The sequence below is a fragment of the Enhydra lutris genome, unplaced genomic scaffold (genome assembly GCF_002288905.1).
Source record: "Enhydra lutris kenyoni isolate GAN:26980312 unplaced genomic scaffold, ASM228890v2 scaffoldscaffold12, whole genome shotgun sequence".
Lineage (NCBI taxonomy): Eukaryota > Metazoa > Chordata > Mammalia > Carnivora > Mustelidae > Enhydra > Enhydra lutris.
In genome coordinates this window covers 42,965,196-42,988,039 of record NW_019154096.1, presented here as the reverse complement: position 1 = coordinate 42,988,039, position 22,844 = coordinate 42,965,196, and the positions used below count along the sequence as shown (strand labels likewise).

At 44.2% G+C, this 22,844-nt stretch overlaps 1 protein-coding gene across 7 annotated transcripts; it reads right to left on the bottom strand.

The window, feature by feature from the left end:
• Nucleotides 1-413: 413 nt before the first annotated feature.
• Nucleotides 414-21,601, bottom strand: LOC111144846 (heterogeneous nuclear ribonucleoprotein F). Of its 7 annotated transcripts, none has more exons than XM_022499389.1 (4): nucleotides 9,061-9,662; nucleotides 8,034-8,172; nucleotides 6,078-6,143; nucleotides 414-2,327 (listed from the first exon to the last, which is right to left on the bottom strand). In XM_022499389.1, exon 4 carries the CDS (start codon nucleotides 2,274-2,276, stop codon nucleotides 1,032-1,034), a length of 1,245 nt encoding a protein of 414 aa, XP_022355097.1. In that variant the 5' UTR covers nucleotides 2,277-2,327; nucleotides 6,078-6,143; nucleotides 8,034-8,172; nucleotides 9,061-9,662; the 3' UTR covers nucleotides 414-1,031. The 7 variants fall into 7 exon arrangements, with proteins under 7 accessions (XP_022355097.1, XP_022355098.1, XP_022355099.1 ...); XM_022499387.1 differs by lacking the exons at nucleotides 8,034-8,172; nucleotides 9,061-9,662 and adding exons at nucleotides 21,206-21,270; nucleotides 21,587-21,601 and having other exon boundaries at nucleotides 1,032-2,327; XM_022499390.1 differs by lacking the exons at nucleotides 8,034-8,172; nucleotides 9,061-9,662 and adding an exon at nucleotides 20,537-20,576.
• Between the last annotated feature and the right edge of the window lie 1,243 nt (nucleotides 21,602-22,844).

Genomic DNA, 22,844 nt, shown 5'->3' with positions numbered 1-22,844 from the left:
TATTAGAGCTACTAAGAAAAAACTACTCAAATCGGCTTATTCTGTGGTTAGTGACTGCCTATGTATGTGGCACCCAAATTTAAGGATCTCTACTTATAAGAAATGAACATGACTCCAGCATAAAATAAGGGAAAAGCAAGACATTACAAATGGCTGATAACAGCACTCCAGTCTCAAAGGAGGCTGGGGCCTGTGTGCTTCTAATTTTCATAATCTCTGGGATGTGTTTCCATTTCTCACATTTAACATTTTTAAAATCAAACTTTTAATTTAGCCTATAGGAATATAAGGGAAATCTTAGATTTCATGTGCTAAATTATTTTGAAATTCACACTGAAATACAGCAGTACTAAATTCTCTTCAACCACCCATTTTGCTACTTTTCTGGTGAGTATATAGTCGGTGCCAGTCATTGTGAAAAAATCTTTATTTTAAGAAAAAAATTTAGTTAACAAAAAAATTTAACAAGTTTCACTTAGCAAAATACACCCAAAAGGAAATCACAGTACAAAGAAAGTTTTAAGTCAAGGCCTCACCAATTCCTACAGTATTAGTAATGTGTCTCAATTTTCAAAACTAACTTATTTTTTAAAAGCTTAAACTTAACCTAAAAGATTTTAAATGAAAATAAACTAGAATGAACAAACATGAGAAATGTTCCTCTTTGAATCAGGGATCTAGCACCTTGAGTTTTCCAAAAAAGCACGCCTCCCCAATGTGTTCACGGTGATGTGGTGTAAAAGATCCATTTAATGTACTTAAAACTACTTTAACTCAGATAACATCACTCTGAAGTACGCTACCAAAATGTTAATTGAGAAAAGCTGAAAATAGTTTTAGTTTACTCAATATCACATGCTAGAAGAAAGTTTGCATGAGAAAACACTGAAGAGGTAATTTTTTAATCCAGATTTCACAAACTCATGGTGCAAAATGGGTCCCACAGCTTCCTCTAGAGTAATAATTGCTTTTCACTGCTTGTTGGCTGCCTGTGAAAATTTGATTGCAATAACTCAAATGCTCCTACAAAACTAGTCATATCCACCCATGCTGTTCTGGCCTCCATAGCCAGCCCCGTAACAGCCGCTCACAGACTGGCTCTCAAGGCCACTGTAAGTGGACTGGGCCGACACCCCCATGCCTTGCATCATCTGGCTGCTATATGCCCCATTGCTGGCCCCAGTTGTGGAATTCAGGAAAAGTTCTATGTATCTGTGTTGCATGTTGGCCCGGTCTTTGGACATAGCTGCCACAGCTTCTTCATGAGTGGCAAACTCAACATCCGCTTCGCCGGTCACTCTTCCATCAGGGCCAATCTCAATATGGACTCTCACAGGGTTGAGTGGAGAGAAGAAGTTGTAAATGTCGTTCTCTGTGGCTTTGTATGGCAGCCCTCTCATGTGAACGCAGTGCCCAGTGGTACTCTGGACAGTGAACTCGCCGTCGCCGTATCTGTGGTCATACATGCCCGAGAGACAGTAACTGAGGTCTCTCCCAAACAGATCGGTGGTGAAGCCGTAGCCATCGCTGAGGCCGCTGTACTCCTCATAGCCCCCATAGCCTGCACTATATGCACCAGACCTCATCCTCTCCAGGCCTGCTTGCTTGACAATACCAATATACCTCCTGGCTGTGCCGGGGCGGTCATAGGGCCCCGGCCGCTGTACAGACATGAACTTCAGAGGGGGATCTGAGTATGACCTAACTTCTTCCTGACTGCTCTTAAACACTTCAATATACCTGTGCCCTATTCTCTCCTTGTGCTTCCCTAGGGCCTTCTCAGCTAACTCCTGTGAGGCAAACTGCACAAAGGCTTCCCCTGTAATCTTGCCCTCGGGGTCCACAGGCAATGTGATCCCGTTTGGCACAATTTCCAACCCTGAGAAGAACTGAACAATTTCTTCCTTGGTGCATCCAAATGGGAGTCCTCGAAGCCGCACGAAGCCATCATTGGCGGTGTCGGCACTGTTTGGACCACTGTGCTTCAACACCCAATCCATCTCGGTTCTGTGGGACTTGAACACCTCAATGTACCGGTGTCCCATGCTTTCCCTGTCTTTTTTAAGGGCCATTTTTACATCATCTTCTGATTCAAGTTCAACAAAAGCCTCACCACTCTGCCTGCCTTCTCTAGTGTAGATGAAATGAACGCCTGCAGCCCCATCATGAATTGTGCAGTCAGAAAGGAAATTCTGCACATCCTCAACAGAGCAGGACCAGGGCAGGCCACGGAGCTTGACCACAAAGCCTTCACCTCCCTCGGGGCCCAGCATCATGGACACTTGAGAGGACAGACGTCAAACAAGCTTGGGTGCAGCTTTTTGTGGCTGAAAAGAAAGCAAAAACTACTTTACATAATTTTTCATTTATTATATACAAGAATATGCAATAAATCTTGTTTTCCTGATTTTACAGATGAAAAAAGAGTAAAATATGTTTAGAAATAACCGAATACATCTGAACTGAGATTCAATCCCAGGTCTCTCCCAAAATCTATGTTTTACTCACAGACTGAAAAAGAACAAATTATGAGTCTTAAACAAATACAGTAGCAATCTGGAAGCTTCAAACATTAAGCCAAAACTTATCAATTCTAACAGTCAACTATTTTAAGTTTTAGAAAGGAAGACAAAAGAATGAAATAAGCCAGTACTTCAGAAATAGAGAACTTTTCAGAACCGGATGAAAACTTGAGATTATTACGTATTTCAAGTAAAAGGACATTTTGTTACTAGAGGAAAAGGCAGAGCAAATTTGTAATAAATATGAAATGCTCAACTGCACAGGTTATCAGAGAAAACCAGATTATTGACAAACTACCATTGTGACTCACCATAATTTTATAATTTATAGTAATTCAAGTATTTGATGAAGTCACCTTATGTAGCACTTTTAATCATTATTTTTAAACTACCAACATGCAAAAGGGTAATTTTGTAATGACTTCAGTCCATCCCCCTACAACAAATAGAATTCATATCTTCTTTCTCCTTTATTGTATGCACCCAGTAAAAAGGCCCAGGAAAATTACCTGTTTCGTGGTTAATACTGGGTGGATGGGTGGCTCAGGGACACAAAGCCAGGCAAAATGTTTCTTATTTTGGACAATTCTTTGTTGTGGGGAATAGGCCTGTGCACTGTAGGGTATTAACACAGCAGCATCCCCGGCCTCTGCCTACTAGCCATCAAAAGCACCCCCCTCCCCAGGTGTGACAATCCCAAAGGCCTCCAGATATTCCCAAATGTTCCCTGGGGATAAAACTGCTCCTTGAGTTGAGAGTAACTACTGTAAATCAGGGCCACCGACCTTAAAGTGGGCCCTCAATACTGCCTACAGTTCCACCCTTCTCCTCCAAAGCCCTGAGCTGTCTATGGTAACTCACCTATTCTCATCTCCCCTACCTTCACAGCTGGTCTCTCATCTGGTTCAAACAGAGATCACGTAAAGGAACTACCACAAAGTCTAGAAACTTAAAGAAGAAAGAGTTGCTTCTCTTATCAGCTGACATTACATTAGCAGGATCACAATCCTGCTCTGGTCCTAACTCCACTCACCCCAGAGAAATTATTATTATTTTTAAGTGAGTTCCATGCCTAGAAAATAATCCCAATTTGGGGTTTGAACTCACAATCCTGCTATCAAGGGGGATCAAGACCTGAGCTGAGATCAAGAGTCACTTCATCAACAGATCCACCCAGATGCCAAGAGGAATTTATCTTTATAGTCTCTTCACTGAAGACAAACTAATTAAGTATAACCATTTCTAATCAATGCCATAATATACCTTCCCTGATCAACTCTGCCTCCCCAGCTACTTTATTTGCTGACCCCCTCAGTAAAATTTCAGAAGGCAGGCCTCTACTGTCCCCTCTACTCCTCACCATTGAAAAAGCAAAATCTCTCACTCCTTGTAAGAGATTATTTTCTTCATTTTACTCATCCCCATAGCAGGATTTAACCACTCCCTCTGGAAATCCTTCCTCCCTTTGGCTCTTAATGATGCCAACTGTCTCCTGGTTTTCTATTAATTCCCTTCGATCTGTTCTCCCAGCTTCTTACTGTGAGTCCTTTTCTAGGCAGCCTCATGTGATCTTCATGGTCAACTAGCCCCGGGCCCAGGACTCAAGTCCCGAGCCTCAGACTTCATGATGCCCAGAATGGTATACAAAATTTTACTCCGTAATTCCTACACCCCATGAAAGAAAGCAGCATTTTCCGTGAAACTCTTTAGCATCTCAGCTGCAGATATAAATAGACTTATCTGTCATCCTTAGGTTCTAGAAAAAAAAGTGAAGTAATCCTTGGACAACTTCGCCCAAGCCCTCAAATCCAATGAGTCGATTACTCCTTGAGAGATTCCATTCACAACCCTAACCAACATTCCTAAATCCTGTTCAAGAACTCTTGATTTCAATATAAAGGTTTGTCACAGTTCTATACTCAGTCCCCTAGCCACTGCATAGCACAGTAAGAGCTCATTAATTCCTTTGTGATTTCAACTGTCAAACAACTCTTTCTGCATTGCCCTCCTATCCCTTTCTACTTCCTCATTTCTAATTCCAGTACCAACAGCCCATGCCAGGATATTCTTACCTGGTTCTTAAACTTCTCCAAGTGTAATGGCTAACCCTTATTGCAACCCCATCTGTAGCTCAAGTGTTCCCCTAAACCGACTTTGATATTCTCCTGTTCCAAATCCTTGGCGGATTCCCACTAGCACTGGAACACAAACCACAGAGCTAACGGGATACTTAGAACTTGCAACTTTGGCCTACAACACATTTGTCTAGCTTGAGTCACTGCCATCAAAAAAAGAAAAAAAGAAAAAAAAAAAAAAAAAAAAAAAAAACAAACACCAACAAAGAGCAGCAAAAAAAACCCCCACTCCTTTATTCACTTCTGTGCCCGGAATGTGCCAGGCTTTCTGCTCCCTGGGATTCAACCACACACCGTAATTATCTCCCCAAACATACTCCACCCAAACTTCTGTCTAGCTAAATCCAACTAGTCCTTAAGGTCTCAGCTCAAACATACTACCTTCCCACAAGATCTTCCCCTTCTACAAATTAAGTCTTATGGTTCTATACTCCCATAGCATTCTTGCTCTGGTTTGTTTAAAAAATGTCTTCAAAACTGCTTGGAAAATCCTAGCAGGGACAGACTGTTCCCCCCACCCCTGGCACAGCAGGCCCAAGATTAGCAAGAGATTAACTGATGGCCCTGCGAGGTCAACACCTCCCTCTACAATATGGCAGTCTAGGCTGAAAAAGACATGCAGGAACCATAAACGAACACAATTATTTAATATTAAATTACTTAAAACACCTAACAGTACAGTACAGATTATAAATGTTTTGCTTCAGAAAATAAAGTTCCGGGGCGCCTGGGTGGCTCAGTGGGTTAAAGCCTCTGCCTTCGGCTCAGGTCATGATCTCAGGGTCCTGGGATCGAGCCCTGCATTGGGCTCTCTGTTCAGGTCATGATCTCAGGGTCCTGGGATGGAGCCCTGCATTGGGCTCTCTGCTCAGCGGGGAGCCTGCTTCCTCCTCTCCCTCTGCCTGCCTCTCTGCCTACCTGTGATCTCTCTCTCTGTTTATTTAAATAAATAATAAAATAAATAATAAATAAAATCTTAAAAAAAAAAAGTTGACATTAAAAAAAAAAAAAAAAGGTTCCAAAAACAAAGCAAGGTGAAGAGCACTCTTTTCTAAAACACACATCTCCATGTAAAACTTTCGTTGCTTACTTATACTCCAGAATAAATTTTCTTTTGTATTTCTCACAGTAAGTCCCAGACCTGCTAACTCCATATTCTTTTAAACTTCCAATGGAACACAAATCTAATTTTAGGTGCAAATATAACTCAACATCCTCACTCTGCCCTCAGAACCTTCAAGCATTTGCATCCCTTATGGAGTTTTACAGTACTTAGGACATTAACTAAAATTCAGTAGGAGAGTGTAGATTTTTACTCCACATTAGATTTAAAGCTAATGACAAAGATCTTCAGGGTTAAGAATGTCCTGTTTAAATACAAAGAATGTGAACAAAAAATACTTTTCTTAAAAGAGCTCACCTTAAAGAACCACCCGGGGAGGGGATGCCCACAGTCGGAGACACTCCTTGTAGGTAACGAACTGTCCTAAAAAAGAGTGATATGGCCGTCTTGCCTCAGTGTCCCAGCAGTCACAGAGCAACCAGAGGTGGTGCCCTGGCTGGGATGGGCTCCAGCTCCCTTCCCCCTTCTGGAGAGGCAAGGCTGGGGCTGCTGGAGGCCCTTTATAGCCCCAAGGCTTTCATAATTAAAACACACACCAGGGACTGCCCCCACAGCATTTAAAAGGTTTACCTTTTCATAGGGTAATAGACAGGTAAGAGCAGGGAAACGTCACACCAACCCAGAAGAGACTTAGAATTCTAACTCTAAGCTCCATGAGGAAATCTAAATACCGAGGGTGGGAGGGACCTCTTCAGGGAGAGGGTGGAACAAGTCCACAACAGTCCCGGTACCGAAGGGACCACAGGGGCAGGAGGTGAGACCCCAAGTAGCATACATAATCTTTACTGGGAAGGGACCGCAAGGGCAGGAGGTGAGACCCCAGGCAGCATAATCTTTACTGGGAGGCGCTCCGCAGAGTCGGTTGCTAAAATTGTTCAACAGGATTTACAATTTACAAGAATCCAAGAATGGGGGTGTGGAGGGGGGCAGGGTGGAGATTATCAACATCTTTCCCTCCCAGTTTTATTTGGTAACTTCATTTCTTGTGACATGTATTTGCTCTGACACAGACAATAAAGGGAGGAAATTTTGAAATACGCTTTTCAACAGGAAAAACATCACTACCATCGCCCACAACCAAATGATTAGAAGTGTCCCCAAAGACTAGGATACATGAATTCCAACGAGTGCGACGGAGAACCAAACCACATTCTTAATTTTGGAAAAGTGTAACTGGGAAAGTGAATTTCGCTGAAAAAGTGTTGTCTTAAAGATAAATCTGCCCTGTCCTAGCCTCCTGTATTATTACATTAGATACCATCCAGCTTGGGGGGGGGGGGCGTACAAATGTCAAGTACCACAGTTTAACAATAACTTGAAATTCTCTGGCAGATGACTTCAAAAAGCTTCACCAGTCCCTCTCTTGTGCCCCCAGAAGAGTGGTATCTAAAAGGCAGAAGAACCCAGACATCTTGGCGACTTGATTCCCTTCTTCTACGGTTTACCCCAGCTCCTAGCTCCTTCCAGTGTGGTCTGCAGACCAACACCTACCGAACCGTCCTCGGAAAAGCAAGCGCCAGGACGGCCAGCCACACCGAGGCCAATTTTCACCAGACTAAAAACCGGGAGGCGCACGCGTGAACACACGCTGAAGCACTGATAAAGGGCGGGTCGCACCGGAGCACGACCTTTCGATCGCTGGAGTAGGAAAAAGTACTATTCCTAAGTCCTGCACCTGGAGCTTCTAATTTAACTGTACCGCACAGGATGTGGCCAAGGATTTTGCACAACTCCCCCAAGTGAGCGGAATGTGCGTTGTGCACAGACCCCCCGTGGATGGATGTTGTTAAAATGCAAAGATTCTTGAACAATAGACTGGGGATAGGGTAAGATTCTGCATTTCTAACAGACTCCTAGACTCCCGCGAGGCTCTCCTTCACTCTACTGGTTAGATGGGATTTAGTTCGGATTCAGGTAGATCCAATCAAGATAAAAATGGGGTGCGCCTCCGAGTGCCAGGACTGATTAGGTTTATCTACGGAGTACTAGGGCGGCTTAAACGCCCACCATCTTCCTTAGGAAAGGGTACTCAGCGGGACCCTGGCTTCACCCTCTTATTTGTGCTGCAGTGGCACCTAGAGCATTCTCACCCTTATTTGTAAATAAATATTCACCTGCAGCAGGTAACACGCAAGAGCCAGGTTGTCCTGGGGGGGTCCTAATTATTCAGAAAGTTCTACACTTAAATCACAGTGGACCAAAGAGACGCTGCTTCAGGATTACGCAGTTGACTTTGTTGCTCTTAAGACTTACCGCTGAGGGGAGCAGGACTGATTTCTATTTTCATCAAACAAGCGCGGTTTAAGAGCCAAAGGACCCCTAATTCCACCCGACGCTTAAAAATGCAGACGGCTCCGGGGAAAGTCCAGGTGCGTCTCCTTTTGTTATTAACCTGAAAATGAAACTCAAGCGGCTGTGGGCGAACGCCTCAGACGACGGCTCCAACTGCGTTCTGAAGCTCGCAGCCGCGCGGGCCGCCAGGGGCGCGTCTGAGCGATTTCGGCGGGAAGCACAGCGGCGGTCGCAAGCGCTGAGCTCCCCGGGCGGGGAAATGGGGACGAGGTGCCGGGGGAGCTCACTCAGCTTCTACCTGGCGGATTCGAGACCCTACTGTCCGCCAGGCCCCACAGGAAAAGGGGCCCCGGAGCGCCCCTTCGCCGGGCCTGGGCGGGGTCAGCGGGAGCTTCCGGGGCGGGGGCGGGACGAGCCGAGGGAGGAGGGAAGAGGGAGGAGGGAAGGGGGAGGGGGGGGAGAGAGGCTTCCCGGGCAGAGCGGGAGGGGGAGGGGAAAAGAGGTCACCGGGCGAAGGCTCCCCGGGCCGGGTTGTGGGAGGGGAGATCCCGGGTGGAGGGAGGGGGGGAAGCTTACGGGGGCGGGTGGATGGGGAGGGAGGTCGCCGACGTCGCCGAAGAGGTAGTGAGGTGGGGCCGAGTTCCCAGTCCCGGCTTCCCGGAGCCGCGGGGGAGGGGGCGGAGCTCCCGAGTCGGTGGGGAGCTTTCTGGGGTGGCCAGGGCCGAGTTCCCGGGACCCGTGGGGGGCGGAGCTCCCGGGTCGGGTCGGGGGGACTTCCTGGGGCCGCGGGGGTAGAAGAGTTCCTGGGGCAACCAGGGGGGGGAAAGAGTTCCTGGAGCAGGCGGGATTGGGGGGGGGGCCTTCGGGGGGGAGGGAGGACGAGTTCCCGGGACTCGCGGGAGATGGGAGGTGGATTCGGGGCTGAGAGAGGGTGGATGAGAGGGTGGATGGGCGGGTGGGCAGGGGTCGTCCGCTCGCGGCGGCTCACCACGACGGGTCCGGAGTCCGGAAGGCCGGCGCGCGGGGCTGCGTCCCGGAGGCAGAGGCCGCGTGACTGAGGGCGGCGGGCCGGACGTGGGTCACGGGGTGTAAAGGAGGAAGTGCCACCGATGGGCCCGCCAAGATGTCACCAATGGAAACGCGTCCTGCAGGTGCGGCCCGCGGCCCGCGCGTTCGGCCCAGGCAGGAAGTGGGAGGAAGGAGGGAAGAAAAGCAACGAGGAAGACCGTTCTGTGTGAGTTCTCCGGAAGGGTGCCAGGACGGGGAAAAGTCCAGAATACTAGCGTAGAAGCGGGGAAGATTGGCACGATATATGTGGAAGAGATGTAAAATTAAAAAAAAATTAAAAATCTGAAAAAAATCTCAAAGCAGGAAGAATTGTGAAAGGAAACTAACAGACAAAAGGTAGAACCTCTTTGTATATACAGTACCTTGTTTTATATATTTGGGCATAGATTCATGTAAATACTTTGCATCAGTTCAAAAGATTTTAAAACTCGCAATTCTTAATACCCCACAAAGAATTACATTTCACGAACCTATGAATCCGAGTCCAAAAGAACAGTCTTTAAAATAATTACCACGGGCGCCTGGGTAGCTCAGTTGGTTAAGTGTCTGCCTGCCTGCCTTCGGCACAGGTCATGATCCCAGTGTCCTGGGATGCAGCCTGGCTTGGGCTCCCCGCTCTGCGGGGAACCTGCTTCTCCCTCTCCCTACCGCTCGTCCTCTTAATGCTCGCTCTGTCAAATACTTTTTTAAAAAATAAGGCAACTGCAACATGAGCAATGATTAAATTTTGTATTACGGAATTTAAAAATTTTAGTTCTAATTATGGTGCTATGGTTTTATTTTTGGAGTCAATACTTAAAAGATATATTTGATGTCTAGAATCTGATTCTAAGTCTGAATCTATGGAGTGGGATTACACATGAAACAAACGGGTCATGATTTAGTAGTTCCTGAAACCGGGTGATGGGTAGGTATATGGAGTTTTCCTTTTACTTTTGTCTCTACTTCTCTGTAGGTTAAAAACTTTTTGAGTAATGAAATTATTTTTAAAAAGAAAGTTATATAGGGGCGCCTGGGTGGCTCAGTGGGTTAAACCGCTGCCTTCGGCTCAGGTCATGATCTCAGGGTCCTGGGATCGAGCCCCACATCGGGCTCTCTGCTCAGCGGGGAGCCTGCTTCCTCCTCTCTCTCTGCCTGCCTCTCTGCCTACTTGTAATCTCTGTCTGTTAAATAAATAAATAAAATCTTAAAAAAAAAAAAAAAGAAAGTCATATAATCTACATACTAGAACTATGAAATGAACAGGATTTATTGGGAAGAGGAACCTACTAGCTAGGTAAGAGTATGCAAAGCCAGACTGGCAAATGAATTCAGTCCTTCATTACAAAATAGCTCCAAGGGAAAAGACCAAGTGAACACTTACTGAATATAAGAAATCTGAGAGATTTATCATGGATTCACAACACATGGAGTGTATCTGGATTTTGAGTCAAACTGATAAACATTGTGGTATTTCAACTGACTAAAAATTTGATATTAAAGTGGTTTTTTATTGTTGAAGTATATTTACTTATTTTAGATATAAAACTAGTTATGTTTAAAAATAAAAGAACTCGTTTCTAGAGTTCTATTCACTGGAAGTATCTGTGGATGAAACTGTTGGCTGGGATTTTTTAAAAAATTATTTGGGGGGTATGGGGAAAGGGTTGGGTGGCTCAGTCATTAAAAGCCTCTGCCTTGGGCTCAGGTCTTCATCTTGGGGTCTGGAATGGAGCCCTGTGTCAGGATCCCTACTCTGCAGGAAGCCTGCTTCTCCCTCTCCCACTCCCCCGGCTTATGTTCCCTCTCTGGCTCTCTGTCAAAATCTTAAAACAATTAGGTGGAGAATATAAGAAAAACTGTCCCTAATTGTGGAAGCTGGGTGACAAGAATCAAAATCCAGCCATACCATGGAAAGTTAACACTAAAAACTCATGAATTCAAGAGAAGTAAAACAATATTCCAAAGAAAAATTAAGCCGTAAACTGGCTTGTTTTTGGAAAGAATCTCTCTACAGAACTGAGGTACCTGACTACTTCATAGGCATTTATTTTACTTCATGAAAACCTCTTCAAAATATATTCTTGATAATTTATGTAACTGGTATGTTTTCTCACTTTATTTATTCAAATGTATTTGTTGAAGTTAAGTAGTTTTACATATGCCTGCCTGCCTGCCTCAAGTGGTTGGTGACACTGGGGAGGTGTCAGTTAATAATTGATCAGCCATGATAGGGTTCCTGCCTGGTGAAGGAAAAACGTGTACGGAAGACATGGGGACTTGCCCTGCTAAGACCAATGAAAGAGGAAAGGAGAGAAAGATCCTCCTCAGCCTTGAAAGCCTGGTTTGGTATTTTGTGCATCAGTCTAAAACCAATGGGAAATCATTTAATTGTTTCAAAATGGAATGTGGTGTAATTTGTGTTTTTGCTTTTCAACAGAACAGTCTAGCTGTTATCTGGAAAACAAATGGTGGGAACAGATGCATGGAGAGGAGATGGGAAGCAATGAGCAAGTTTATGAAAAACTGATGGTACCCCGAAGTAAAAACACTATGGTAGAAATGAAGCAATTGTGCCAAGATTTGAGTGATGTGCAGTAGACAAAAATTTACCAAACTTGGGAAAGTCATTCATTAACTCAGAAATACTGTGCACTTACAAAATGCAGGCACTGTGCTAGGTCCACAGAACAGTAGGCTGAGAAATCAATAAAGAAATTAGGCTCCCTGCTCAGCCTGGAGCTTACTTCTCCCCCTCTGCCCCTCCTCCCGACTCATGCTCTTGACAAATAAAATCTTAAAAAAAAAAAAATAAGAAGAATACATGTATGATGACAAATTCTGAATGACCCAAAACTAGAAAAAGGAGATTAATTTACACTGGGGCTCTAAGGAAGTGACAAACAGATCCTAAGCATGAGAAGGGGTAGGAATGGGAAACTTTTTGCCCCTCCCCTGCTAAATACCTAAGGTATAAAAGCAGATTTTAGAAGACCTCCCCCTTTTTTGTTCCTTTGTGCACTATCCTACTTATTCCTCCCTGAATGCTTGGTCAAATTTTTTTTAATTTTTTTTTTATTTTTCCTGGGTGGCTCAGTTGGTTAAGCAGCTGCCTTCGGCTCAGGTCATGATCCCAGCGTCCTGGGATCGAGTCCCACATCGGGCTCCTTGCTCATCAGGGAGCCTGCTTCTCCCTCTGCCTGCCATTCTGTCTGCCTGTGTTTGCTCTCTCTCCCTCTCTCTGACAAATAAATAAATAAAATCTTAAAAAAAATTTTTTTTTTTTACTTTTATTATTATTTTTTTAAGAGATTTTATTTATTTGACAGAGACACAGTGAGAGAGGCAACACAGGCAGGGGGAGTGGGAGAGGGAAAAGCAGGCTTCCTCCCGACCAGGGAGCCTGATGCAGGGCCCCATCCCAGGACCCTGGAATCATGACCTGAGCTGAAGGCAGACACTTAACAATGGAGCCACCTAGGCGCCCCTCTTTATATTTTTAAAATGCAGCCCTTTGCCAGGGTCTGTTTTTGTGCTGGTTGCTTTGTATAAATATTTTACTTTGTGGTGAATCCTTTTATTTTTTTTTAAAGATTTTATTTTTTTAAGTAATCTCTATACCTAATGTGGAGCTCTAACTTAACAACCCTGAGGATCAAGAGTCGCATGCTCTACCAACTGAGCCAGCCAGGCACTCATAGCAAATCCTTTTAATCTTCATATTCAGGTCTTATTAAATTCACAAAAGAGAATTTTAGATATTATTTCTGCTGCTTATGTCTGTTTTCCCTTGAGGAGCAAAGATGGATCTGGGAAAAAAGCAATTCCCTGTCTAGGGACAGTGCATGAGCAGAGCCCAGACCCCTAATTTATTATGGGTAGTTTTCCTGTTCTACTGGAAACCTCAAAAGTCTCTCCCAACCCAGCAATTTTCATAAAGTCCCATTTCAGTGGCTCTTAAACATTTCTGGCTGTCAAATACTTGAGAATATGATGTAGTTCTGAAACGACTACTTCAAGGGAACCGACTACTTCAAGGAAGCACACCCCCTACACAGTTGCCAAAATTTTCAAGGGGCTCAGGCATCCCAAGTGTGACTACTCTGACCCTAATGTGTACAACAAGCCAAGTTCAATACATAAAGCTACCTCAGAGCTATTGAGAGAAAAGCTGTAGATGGATCATTAAATGTGTTATTAACATTCTATTAGGGCGCCTGGGTGGCTCAGTGGGTTAAGCCTCTGCCTTTGGCTGGGGTCATGATCTCAGGGTCCTGGGATCGAGTCCCACATGGGCTCTCTCCTCAGCGGGAAGCCTGCTTCCCCCTCTCTCTCTGCCTGCCTCTCTGCCAAATAAATAAATAAAATCTTAAAAAAAAAAGAAACATTCTAAATGTTTATTATTACTACATTTTTATCCATCAAGAGATTATGTATGAAACAGGAAAGCTACTTTCAATTATCTTTTAATTATTAGGGCTTTTAGTTTGTGTACTGTAGCTAAGTCTCTGGTAATAATACACTTTCCCTCAATATTCATTTCTCAAAAGCTGTGTTAACTAAAAAATAGTATGTGATGTTAGGTAAATTGTATCTATTATGCTTGTATTAAAATTAACATAAGGGACAAAATTTTACCCTGCATAGAACAAGCAGCTATTGCTCTATATTATTGATTGCATTCTGCTGGTGACTCAGGAATCAAAACCCAAGTTACCACAGAGAAAAAAAACGAATCAGGTGAAGTTTTCATAAAAAGAAACACTGCTATTTGACTTCCACTGCTTAAGATAAAATCTGTTTTCAAATGAGGGAAAAATTTCATCATCTCTATTTAATTGGTAGTGCTTTCCCCACAGTAAGAAATATGATTCAGCACAGCTAAGAAATTTAAGGCGGGAGTTGGGGGGAGGTTGTTAAAGAAAATACGACTGCTAATAACACAACAGTCTCCCAACCACCTCCCCTATGAACTTTCCTGTAGCTCTTTCCCCTCAGTAAGCAGCCCCTGGTTGGGTGACCATTTAGATCCTAGAACTGGGCAAAGGCCTCAGGAGGCCTTGTGGGTTACACTCATGGTCTCCAGAGAGATGGTTAGAGAACATGCCCACAGCCCCTCAAGGGGCCTACAGCTTCCTCCTGGGGCTCTGTGGAGGGCTGACACCTTGTCAGGTCCCATGTAGCTGCCATAGGAGCGAAGACTGCTGCAGCATCTTGTGCTCAATTTTTGCGGCTCAGGGGACCATACCACACTGCCCTGGGAGAGTAGAGAACAGATCCAAGAGCAAAGAAACACAGCAATGCACATGAGAGTGGCTCAAGCACCCGGAGAGAATACCATGCATTCAGACAACAGCTTAGAACAATAGACAGTTTTAAGTGAATGAGAAGCAATGGACAAAATTTTTTTAACAAAAAAAATATGAGAACTTTCAGATACTCAATTACAGAATATAAAACTTCTAAAATTTGAATTTTGAATTTATAAAGTTAATAATAAACTGAAAGCACAGTGGCCTGAAAAACCAAGTGGAAGAAGTATCTCAAAACAAAGAGAAAGAAATAAAGGGAAAAAGATATGAAATTTGGAGGACACGGATATAACACGAGACAACAGAAATAACATGTCAATAATAGGAATTCCAGAAGGAGAAAAAGACACAAATGGAGGCAGGAGAACAGATAAAGAATGAAAGGGAGATTTTCCTGGCTTAAGATAAACGTGATCGTGTAGTTCCCAACAGATATTTTTGAAAGACACAACCTAGGCATATGTTGCTAAAACTCCTAAATTTAAAGTATAGAAAAAAACGGCTTTGGAGAAAGAACAAACTGGGTACAAAGGATAAAAATACGATAGTTCACCACACGTGCCTACTGAACACTTGAAAGTGACAAGTACAAATTGAGATGGTGCTCTCAGTATAAAATGCACACCAAACTGCAAGGATTAAAACAAGAATGTAACATCTCAATGTTAAAATACTGATATGCTGAAATATTATTTTGGATAATAGTCAATCAAAATACATTAAAATATACTAAATTAAAGTATTAAAACACATCCCAACTCATTTTACTAAGGCCAGTATTACACTGTTTTATGGGCTGAAATGTGTGTCCAAAATTTAGATGAAGTCCTAACCCCAGCACCTCAGAATGGGAGATTTGGAGACAGTCTTTTTTACAAAATGAGGTCATTAGAATGGGTCATATTCCATTATGATGGACGCCCATCTAAGAAGGGGAAATTTGGAGACAGACAAGATGAAACAAACACAGAAGACAGCCATCTGACAAACCAAGGAGAGAGGTCTGGAATGTATCATTTCCTCATGGCCCTTAGAGGAACCAACCCTGCTGATGCCTTGATCTAGGACTTCTGGCCCCCATAACTACAAGACAATAAGTTTCTGTTGCAACCCAGTCAGCAGTATTTTGTTATGGCAGTCCTAGTAAATTAAACAATCTGATACTAAAACCAGACAGACATCACAGGAAGAGATAACTACATACTAATATCCCTTATGAGTACAGGTGCAAAATTCCTCAACAAAATACTACAAACTGAATCCAACAACATGTAAGAAAAGTTATATACCATGACCAAAAGAATTCATCCCAGGAATGCTTAAGAAAATGTTCTTGAACTAGGCAGTAGTAGTTAGTGATGGTCTTCACAATGTTGTGAATGTACTAAAAACCTCTGATTTGTACCCTTTAAACTGGGTGAATTGTATACTATATGAATTATATCTCAAATATGAAACAAAATAAATTTGTCATTCATTCTATTGGACAGCATATTCTATTGGACTGAACAAATTTTGTGTAAAACAGAACAAAAACCTATAGAGATGCCAATAATGGATCATCTCTGCAATGTAGAAACTTCTAACAGGGCAAGGAATTTTTTGTATTCACACTAGGTCAGAGTATTTGTAAAAGCAGCATACTGTCAGGAAAACCTAACAGGAATTCAGAATTTTTCATTCTAGTCTTTCCCCCCCTTAATAATTATCGCTTTTTGTGCTATGTTTAAGAAATCTTTTTCTTGGGGCGCCTGGGTGGCTCAGCGGGTTAAAGCCTATGCCTTCTGCTCAGGGCCTGATCCCGGGGTCCTGGGATCGAGCCCCACATCGGGCTCTCTGCTCAGCTGGGAGCCTGCTCCCCTCCCCCCCTCTCTGCCTGCCTCTCTGCCTACTTGTGATCTCTGTCTGTCAAATGAATAAATAAAATCTTAAAAAAAAAAAAAAAAAAAGAAATCTTTTTCTTAGGCCAAGGCCATATGGGTTTTTGTTGTTTGTTTTTTTTTTTTTTTTAACTTCAAAAGCTCTGTTGTTTTCATCTACATTTTTATGTTTTGATCTATAATCAACCTGGAATTGATTTTCCATTTCCAAGAGCGTTAGAATTAGTTTATCGAGTTTCACGGGCTAATTTTGCTCATGAACTCAGATGAAAAGATCCTAAAGAAATTATCAACCAACAAAATCCAGCAACACACGAAGCAATAATCATGACCAAGTTGAGTTTGTTCCAGGAATACAACTGCAGCTCACCATTTCAAAGTCAATCCCTGCAATCTGTCACACTGACATATTAATGAAGATTAAATGAGTTAACTAAGATTTTTTCATGTTTTATGAGAAATGCAAAGAAATATCCTACACAACAGAAGAAAATAAGAGGAAATTGATGAATTCCTCTATAAACTGGGAGTAGGGAAAACTTTCCTGACCAAGACCCAAAACCCAGAATATGGGAAAATACTGAAAAATTTCATTACATAAATACAAACAAACAAAAACCCAAAAACAGAAACCTCCAAACCTCTTATGCATAGCTAAGAGGTTAAGCTAAGTAAACATATCAATGATAAAATGGGAAAGATAGTGCCAATTTTCCCCAAAGCATTAGTATCTTTAATAGAGTATCTAAAAAGAGAAAGTCCATCCACCCAAAAGGAAAATGGGTTAGAAGTATAGTCAACAGAAAAGAAATGACCTTAAACATGAAAAGATCCTCCACCTTACCCATTTAAGATAAATTAAAATTTTAAATGAAGTAACATTTAAAATAACCATATTGGCAAGAAATACATAAATTTGAAAACATCCCCTTGGCAAAACAGGCCCTTTCAAATACCATTTGTGGAAATATTAAATGGCCAAAAAAAAAAAAAAAAAAAAGCAAAGACACATACAAAGGATATTCATCTCAGCTCTATTTCTAATAGGAAAAGGCTAGAAACAATTGCCCATCACTAGAAGTCCAGTTGAATAAACTTTGTTGGACCCACTTAATGAAGGATTACACCTTAAACTAAGGAAGGCATCAAAGATCACGGTGGTTGTGTCAAGTCAGGAACCAATCTGAAGGGCTCCCACTGGCCACAAACTGGATAATTTCTGCACCAAAGAGAATAAAAGCCACAGTGAGTTAAATTACATGTTAAAACTCCCAACTTCAAAATGATAACCAGAAAAAGTGTCTTTGGCACATGCTAGAGATCACTAATTATGTTGGATATCGATATACAACAGGAATGGATCAAAATTTAAACTACCATTTATAAAGTACAACTTAGAATAATCAAATGATTAACAAAGAAAGTTTCCTCTCTCTAGAAATATTCCTACTACTAAACAAGAAGGAATATTTAAAGTGTCACTAATTTGGAGATATTAACAAAACAATGGGTTTAGGGAAAGACCATCAATAGCTGCTAACATCACAAAGGGGGAACACAAGTGCCTGCAGCAGGAGTAGGCAAGAGCGCACAGCACCTCCAATGAAGTAGTCTCTCCAAAAAGAAAATCTCAGCGGAACCAGAATAGCCCTTACAGGTAATAATCATTTTACAGGAAAGGCAGAGAGGTCAGAGATTCAACCACCACCGCTGAATGTAATCAGAAAAACCCAAAGCCTGAGGAGGGAACTCTGTATGTGACACTGAACCCAATTCATTCAACAAAGAAAAGAAGAGAGAACCTCTAGACTGCACTAATAAGGTAAGTTACTTGTCCACACTGAAAATGTAGCCAGTAAAAAGTGAGATGTGCTGGGCGCCTGGGTGGCTCAGTTGGTTAAGCTACTGCCTTTGGCTCAGGTCATGGCCACTGGACTCCCAGCTTTGTGGGGAGTCTGCCTCTCCCTCTGACGTTCTCCCCTCTCATGCTCTCGCTCTCTCTCTCAAATACGTAAATAAAATCTTTAAAAAAAAAAAGTGAGATGTACTGTATATATAAAGTACATACTGGATTTTGAAAGCTTAACTGGAAAAAAATGTAATTTAAAAATTACATAAGAAAATATTCTGAACATTTACTATGTTAAACTAAATAATTATTAGAAGGAACATGTTTCTTTTTACTATTAAAAATGTGAAATTATGTAAGTGGCTTGCATTTTATTTCCAGGAAAACGCTGCTCTGATTAACAGAATTTAGAAGAGATGGACACCAAATTAAGGTGTGACCTTGTTTGGATTACAATTCAAGCCAGCTATAAAAAAAAAAATTATTCAAGAAATATACAGTCAGGTGTATTTGAACATGATCTCAAGGAATTACTATTTCTTCAGCTGTGATAATGGTATTGTACTTGTATTTTTTTTAAATCTATAGAAGCTAAAATATTTACGGATAAAATCCTCATTATGTCTGGGATTTGCTGTCAAATAAGCCAGATTGGCCTTATATGAGCTAGATTCTCCCTCTGATCTGCCTCTTGTTATCCACAGTAACTCCCAATTCGGGCGGTAAGATGGGAGCAGGCTCCCTGGCAGAGGAGGGCTGTCCCTGTTAGACAGACCTGAGTCCTATTCCCTCCCTGGGCAAGTGACTTCATTTCCCCCTGGGCCTCCATTTTCTCATCTGTACAACACGGATAACAGCAATTACCACCGCCCCCTCCCCCAACCTACAGACCGGTCATGAGCATGTGACTTAAAAATACGGTCAAAACTCCTAGCTCTGTGGACCCAATTAAGGGTCAATTCACGTGCTTCTACAAAGAGTCTGCGAGCCAGAGCTCGGATTCAAGAGACCCCCTTCCCACTTCTGCAGCGCTGCAGGCACTTATCCGGGATGGGCCCCCTATGTCTCCACACGCTCCTTCACAGTTTTGGCCATATCTGAGGACGTATTTAATCAATCCTTTCACTTAAATCAATTCACATTTTTACTTGAGTATTTTGTGTTTACAGAAAGCCTTGTAGCAGTATTTTTAAAAGAAAACCAGTCATTCGCCTATTAAAAAAACATTAAAAAAAGCAAACACCACAAAAAGAATGTTAAAATAGAAAAATTAAAAATAGAAAGGAGACTGTAATACAGAACAAGCCTAATAAATTTCCAAAATGCATACGGGCACAAGAGATGACTAAAGATGGGCTTACTTAAATATTAGTAATTAGTAACAAGAGCAATCTCCTAAAATTCATTAAAAGTAGAAATTTACTCACTTATTTCAAAATGAAGACTCGTGTCTAGAAATTAACACTAAGAACATCACTTTTCACTGACATATCCTAATGTATTTTTTGCCTAACCGGAGAACTCGAGGTATTTTCTTTCTTACTAGAAATTCAGAAACAAATAGTTAACCTTTAAAAACGTAACTATAAGTAATAGAACTACATTAAGATAGGTAATTTCGACAATATTTTGAACTGAAATGGTTATTTGAAGTGTTCACAACTCTTCCAGCTCCACTAGGTTCCGGATACCTGAGGCGCGGCCCTAACCTCCCGCACCTCCGCGCTCCCCCCCCCATCCCCCACCGAGCGGTTCCCCCCTTAGCGCGCCGCGGCTCGCGGACCCCCCTCCCGCCACGCATGCGGCCCGCAGTGGCAGATAGGAGCCCGAAGTCCCCCCCCAATAGTAGAAAGAACTACAGAAGGAAGCACGTTTGTCTGTCCTAGGGCCACGGGTAAATAAACTACCGCGAAGAGCTTCCAGCGGGCAGGAAGGCCGGGACCCAAGGGGCGCCGGGCGGGGGAGGGGGCGGGGGTGGAGGTCGTGCTGGAGCTGGGGGGGGGGGGGGGCCTCTCCCGGACCCTGGGGATTTCTCTGGCAAGAACCTGAGACCTCCTTAAAGGTACAAATCAACGGGGAGGGGCCTGTGGCCTCCCAACCAGGTCTATAAAAGAAAAGGGTCGGTCGAGTCCCCGAGACTCGCTCGGCGTCACCAGGCCGGCCAGCGCCACTTTCAGTGAACCACGCGGGAACGCTGAAGGTAGAGGGCGCAGCGCGAGCACCGGCAGACTCCAGAAGTTTCTCAGGCGCAGTCAAGAATCAGCAAAAAATATATTCAAGGATACAAAGAAAAGATTAAGCTCCCTCGGCAGAAGTGTGGTCACCAGGCAAAGATAACGTGGGCGAGAGTTTCTACCCAAAATGCAGGCACTATACCTCTAAAAGCAGGAGACAAAACGCAGACTGGCGCTCAGGGACACACGCCGCACGGAGAGGAAGAAAAGGCCGCAAAGACCGAAAGTGGAGGCTCAGCGAGCGGGAACGTGGGAGGGGGGGAGGAGCCAGTTCCCAACCAGTCTGCTGCAACTCAACCACGTGAAAGTACTGCTTTCATTTTTAAATGAAGCCCCCTCCCACGGTCGCCAGGTGCCTCACGCTATTCTTGGCAGGGGTGCTCAAGCTCTGCGACCTCTGGAGTCCGCACCAGGCCTTTCCTCCGTTCCTCGCCGCGGGCCCGGCCTCCCTCCGGTCCTAAATCTCAGCCCAGCGGTCCAGCACCCGAGTGTAAGGCCGTTGACCTCTGATCCCACCTCCTCCCACCCCAATTCTCAGCCCCGCCACCCCTAGCCCCAGTGAGCCGAGTCCCGGGTCTGTACCCGAGTAACCGGCTTTTGACCGCATATTCTACCTCTCCCGACCCCAACTCTCAACCTCGTCGTCCCCAGTCCCCATTCGGTTCCCATGTGTGAGGCCCTTGATTTCAGACCTAGCCTCCCCCGACTCCAAATCCCAGTCCCACTGTCCCCATACTCAAGGGCCCAGTTCTTGGTCGGTCCCAGTTGTGCGGCCCTCAGCCTCGGACCCGCCGCCCGTCCCGCCCCTCACCTCGGGATCCGAGTCTCCACGCTCCCGCTCTTCACATCCGGCACCTCGATCGTCCCTCTGAGCACCTAGAGGAGGGTGGAACGCGGGGAACTTGGCAGTTGTAGCTGAGGCAGTTGAGGCTTGTTTACCATCACCATGGAAACCCCTGGCAGCGCGCCCTGGGCGGGGCCTCCGAGGGGCCGGGTCTGGCGCGCGGCAGGCCGGAGGGCACAACTCCCGCCCGACGGGCGCACGCGGCGTTTACCCCGCTGTTCTGGGTTTGCCCGATCCCCGCTTGGCCCTGTACCCTAGCACCTAGGAGCAACAGCCCGGGAGCCCGCGCCCCCACCCCACTTCCGGCTGCCGGCGTAATTGCCGGCCGGTTTCCCCGCGGAACCCCACCTTCTTCTCCAGGAAGACGCGGTGCAGGGCGACTTCCACCACGGAGCCGGAAGGACGCAATGAGCGCGGGGGGGGGGCGGGGCCTCCGCGGCCGGCGTCCGGGGGCGGGGCTGCGAGGGCGCTACTGTGACGCGCATGGAGCGGAGCCAGGGATTGGTCGGCAGGGCGCGAGGCAGGCCGGGGGCTGTGGAAGCGGGCGGTGTTGGAATGGAAGCTGCACGACCTGTGGGAGCCCTTTTGGGGCGGGGGGAGGAGGGGAGTGTCTGATAAACAGTATAATTGTGCTCCGAAATGTACTGGCTAGGAGAGTCCTTCCCAAAACAGAGCTTTAAGGATTTCTGTATTGAAGACGATTGAAGACCATCGTGAGAAGAAAATGAGTTATTTCCTGCCGAGGAAGAAATAGGGAACCGAAAACACCGAAACAGATAAAGGCGGCTCCGATTGCAGGATTTAGGGAAGGATTAACGGGTTTACTGAGGTGGCTCACATGATTATCACTTGGGCTGAAAACTCCCAGTCCCTGAAGGTGACCCAGAAGATCCAGGAAGAATGCAAAGTTTTCAGTCACAGAACACCTTAGGCTACAGGGTGGGTGGAAATGGCTACCCGGTGGAGATTTTCTTGATATGTTATGGGGTTAGTAATTATTACCATTTTAATTTTTGGAGACTTCATAGATAGGAAAAGGTCAAGGCATTCATCACAGGTTTAGCAGACCAAATTATTTTACAATCACTCGTTACATTGGGGGAATGCTTGGAATAGTGGCAGATTATGAGTGGATGACAATAGTAAAGAGTGGTTTGTCAAAAGAAGCTGACTCCAAGAAAGAAAAATGGGTAAAGTAAAAGCAAGAGCTGTCAGAGGAGGTGAAAATGTACAAGGAGAAAATTAAGACAAAATTACAGAAAATGGGTCCTACAAAAATCAGGTGTTCTTAAGAAACCCCATGATGACTCCATCACAGCTCACACTGTATAAAGTCTGGTTCTGGAGAGAAAATGCAAGCAGCCAATCTGAGGCAAATATTAAAATTATATCAAAAAAGTAGTGCTTCAGAATGAAGAGACCGTGAAGCTAGGTCCAAGAAGATATCTTCATGTAGTCCGTTAAGAGAGACTCAGCCAAACGGGCTCTTAAATCCCTCAAGTCTGACAGTTCTCCATTATTCATCAACAATGCAATAATCTTTGATGGCTTCGCTGAATGAAAGACTAAGACCTTGGCCTGATTATGAGCCTCCCTCTGGTTTTAG

What these genes read in the sequence shown, in the direction of transcription:
- LOC111144846 (XM_022499387.1), bottom strand. Translation starts at nt 2,276, where the DNA reads ATGATGCTGGGCCCCGAGGGAGGTGAAGGCTTTGTGGTCAAGCTCCGT.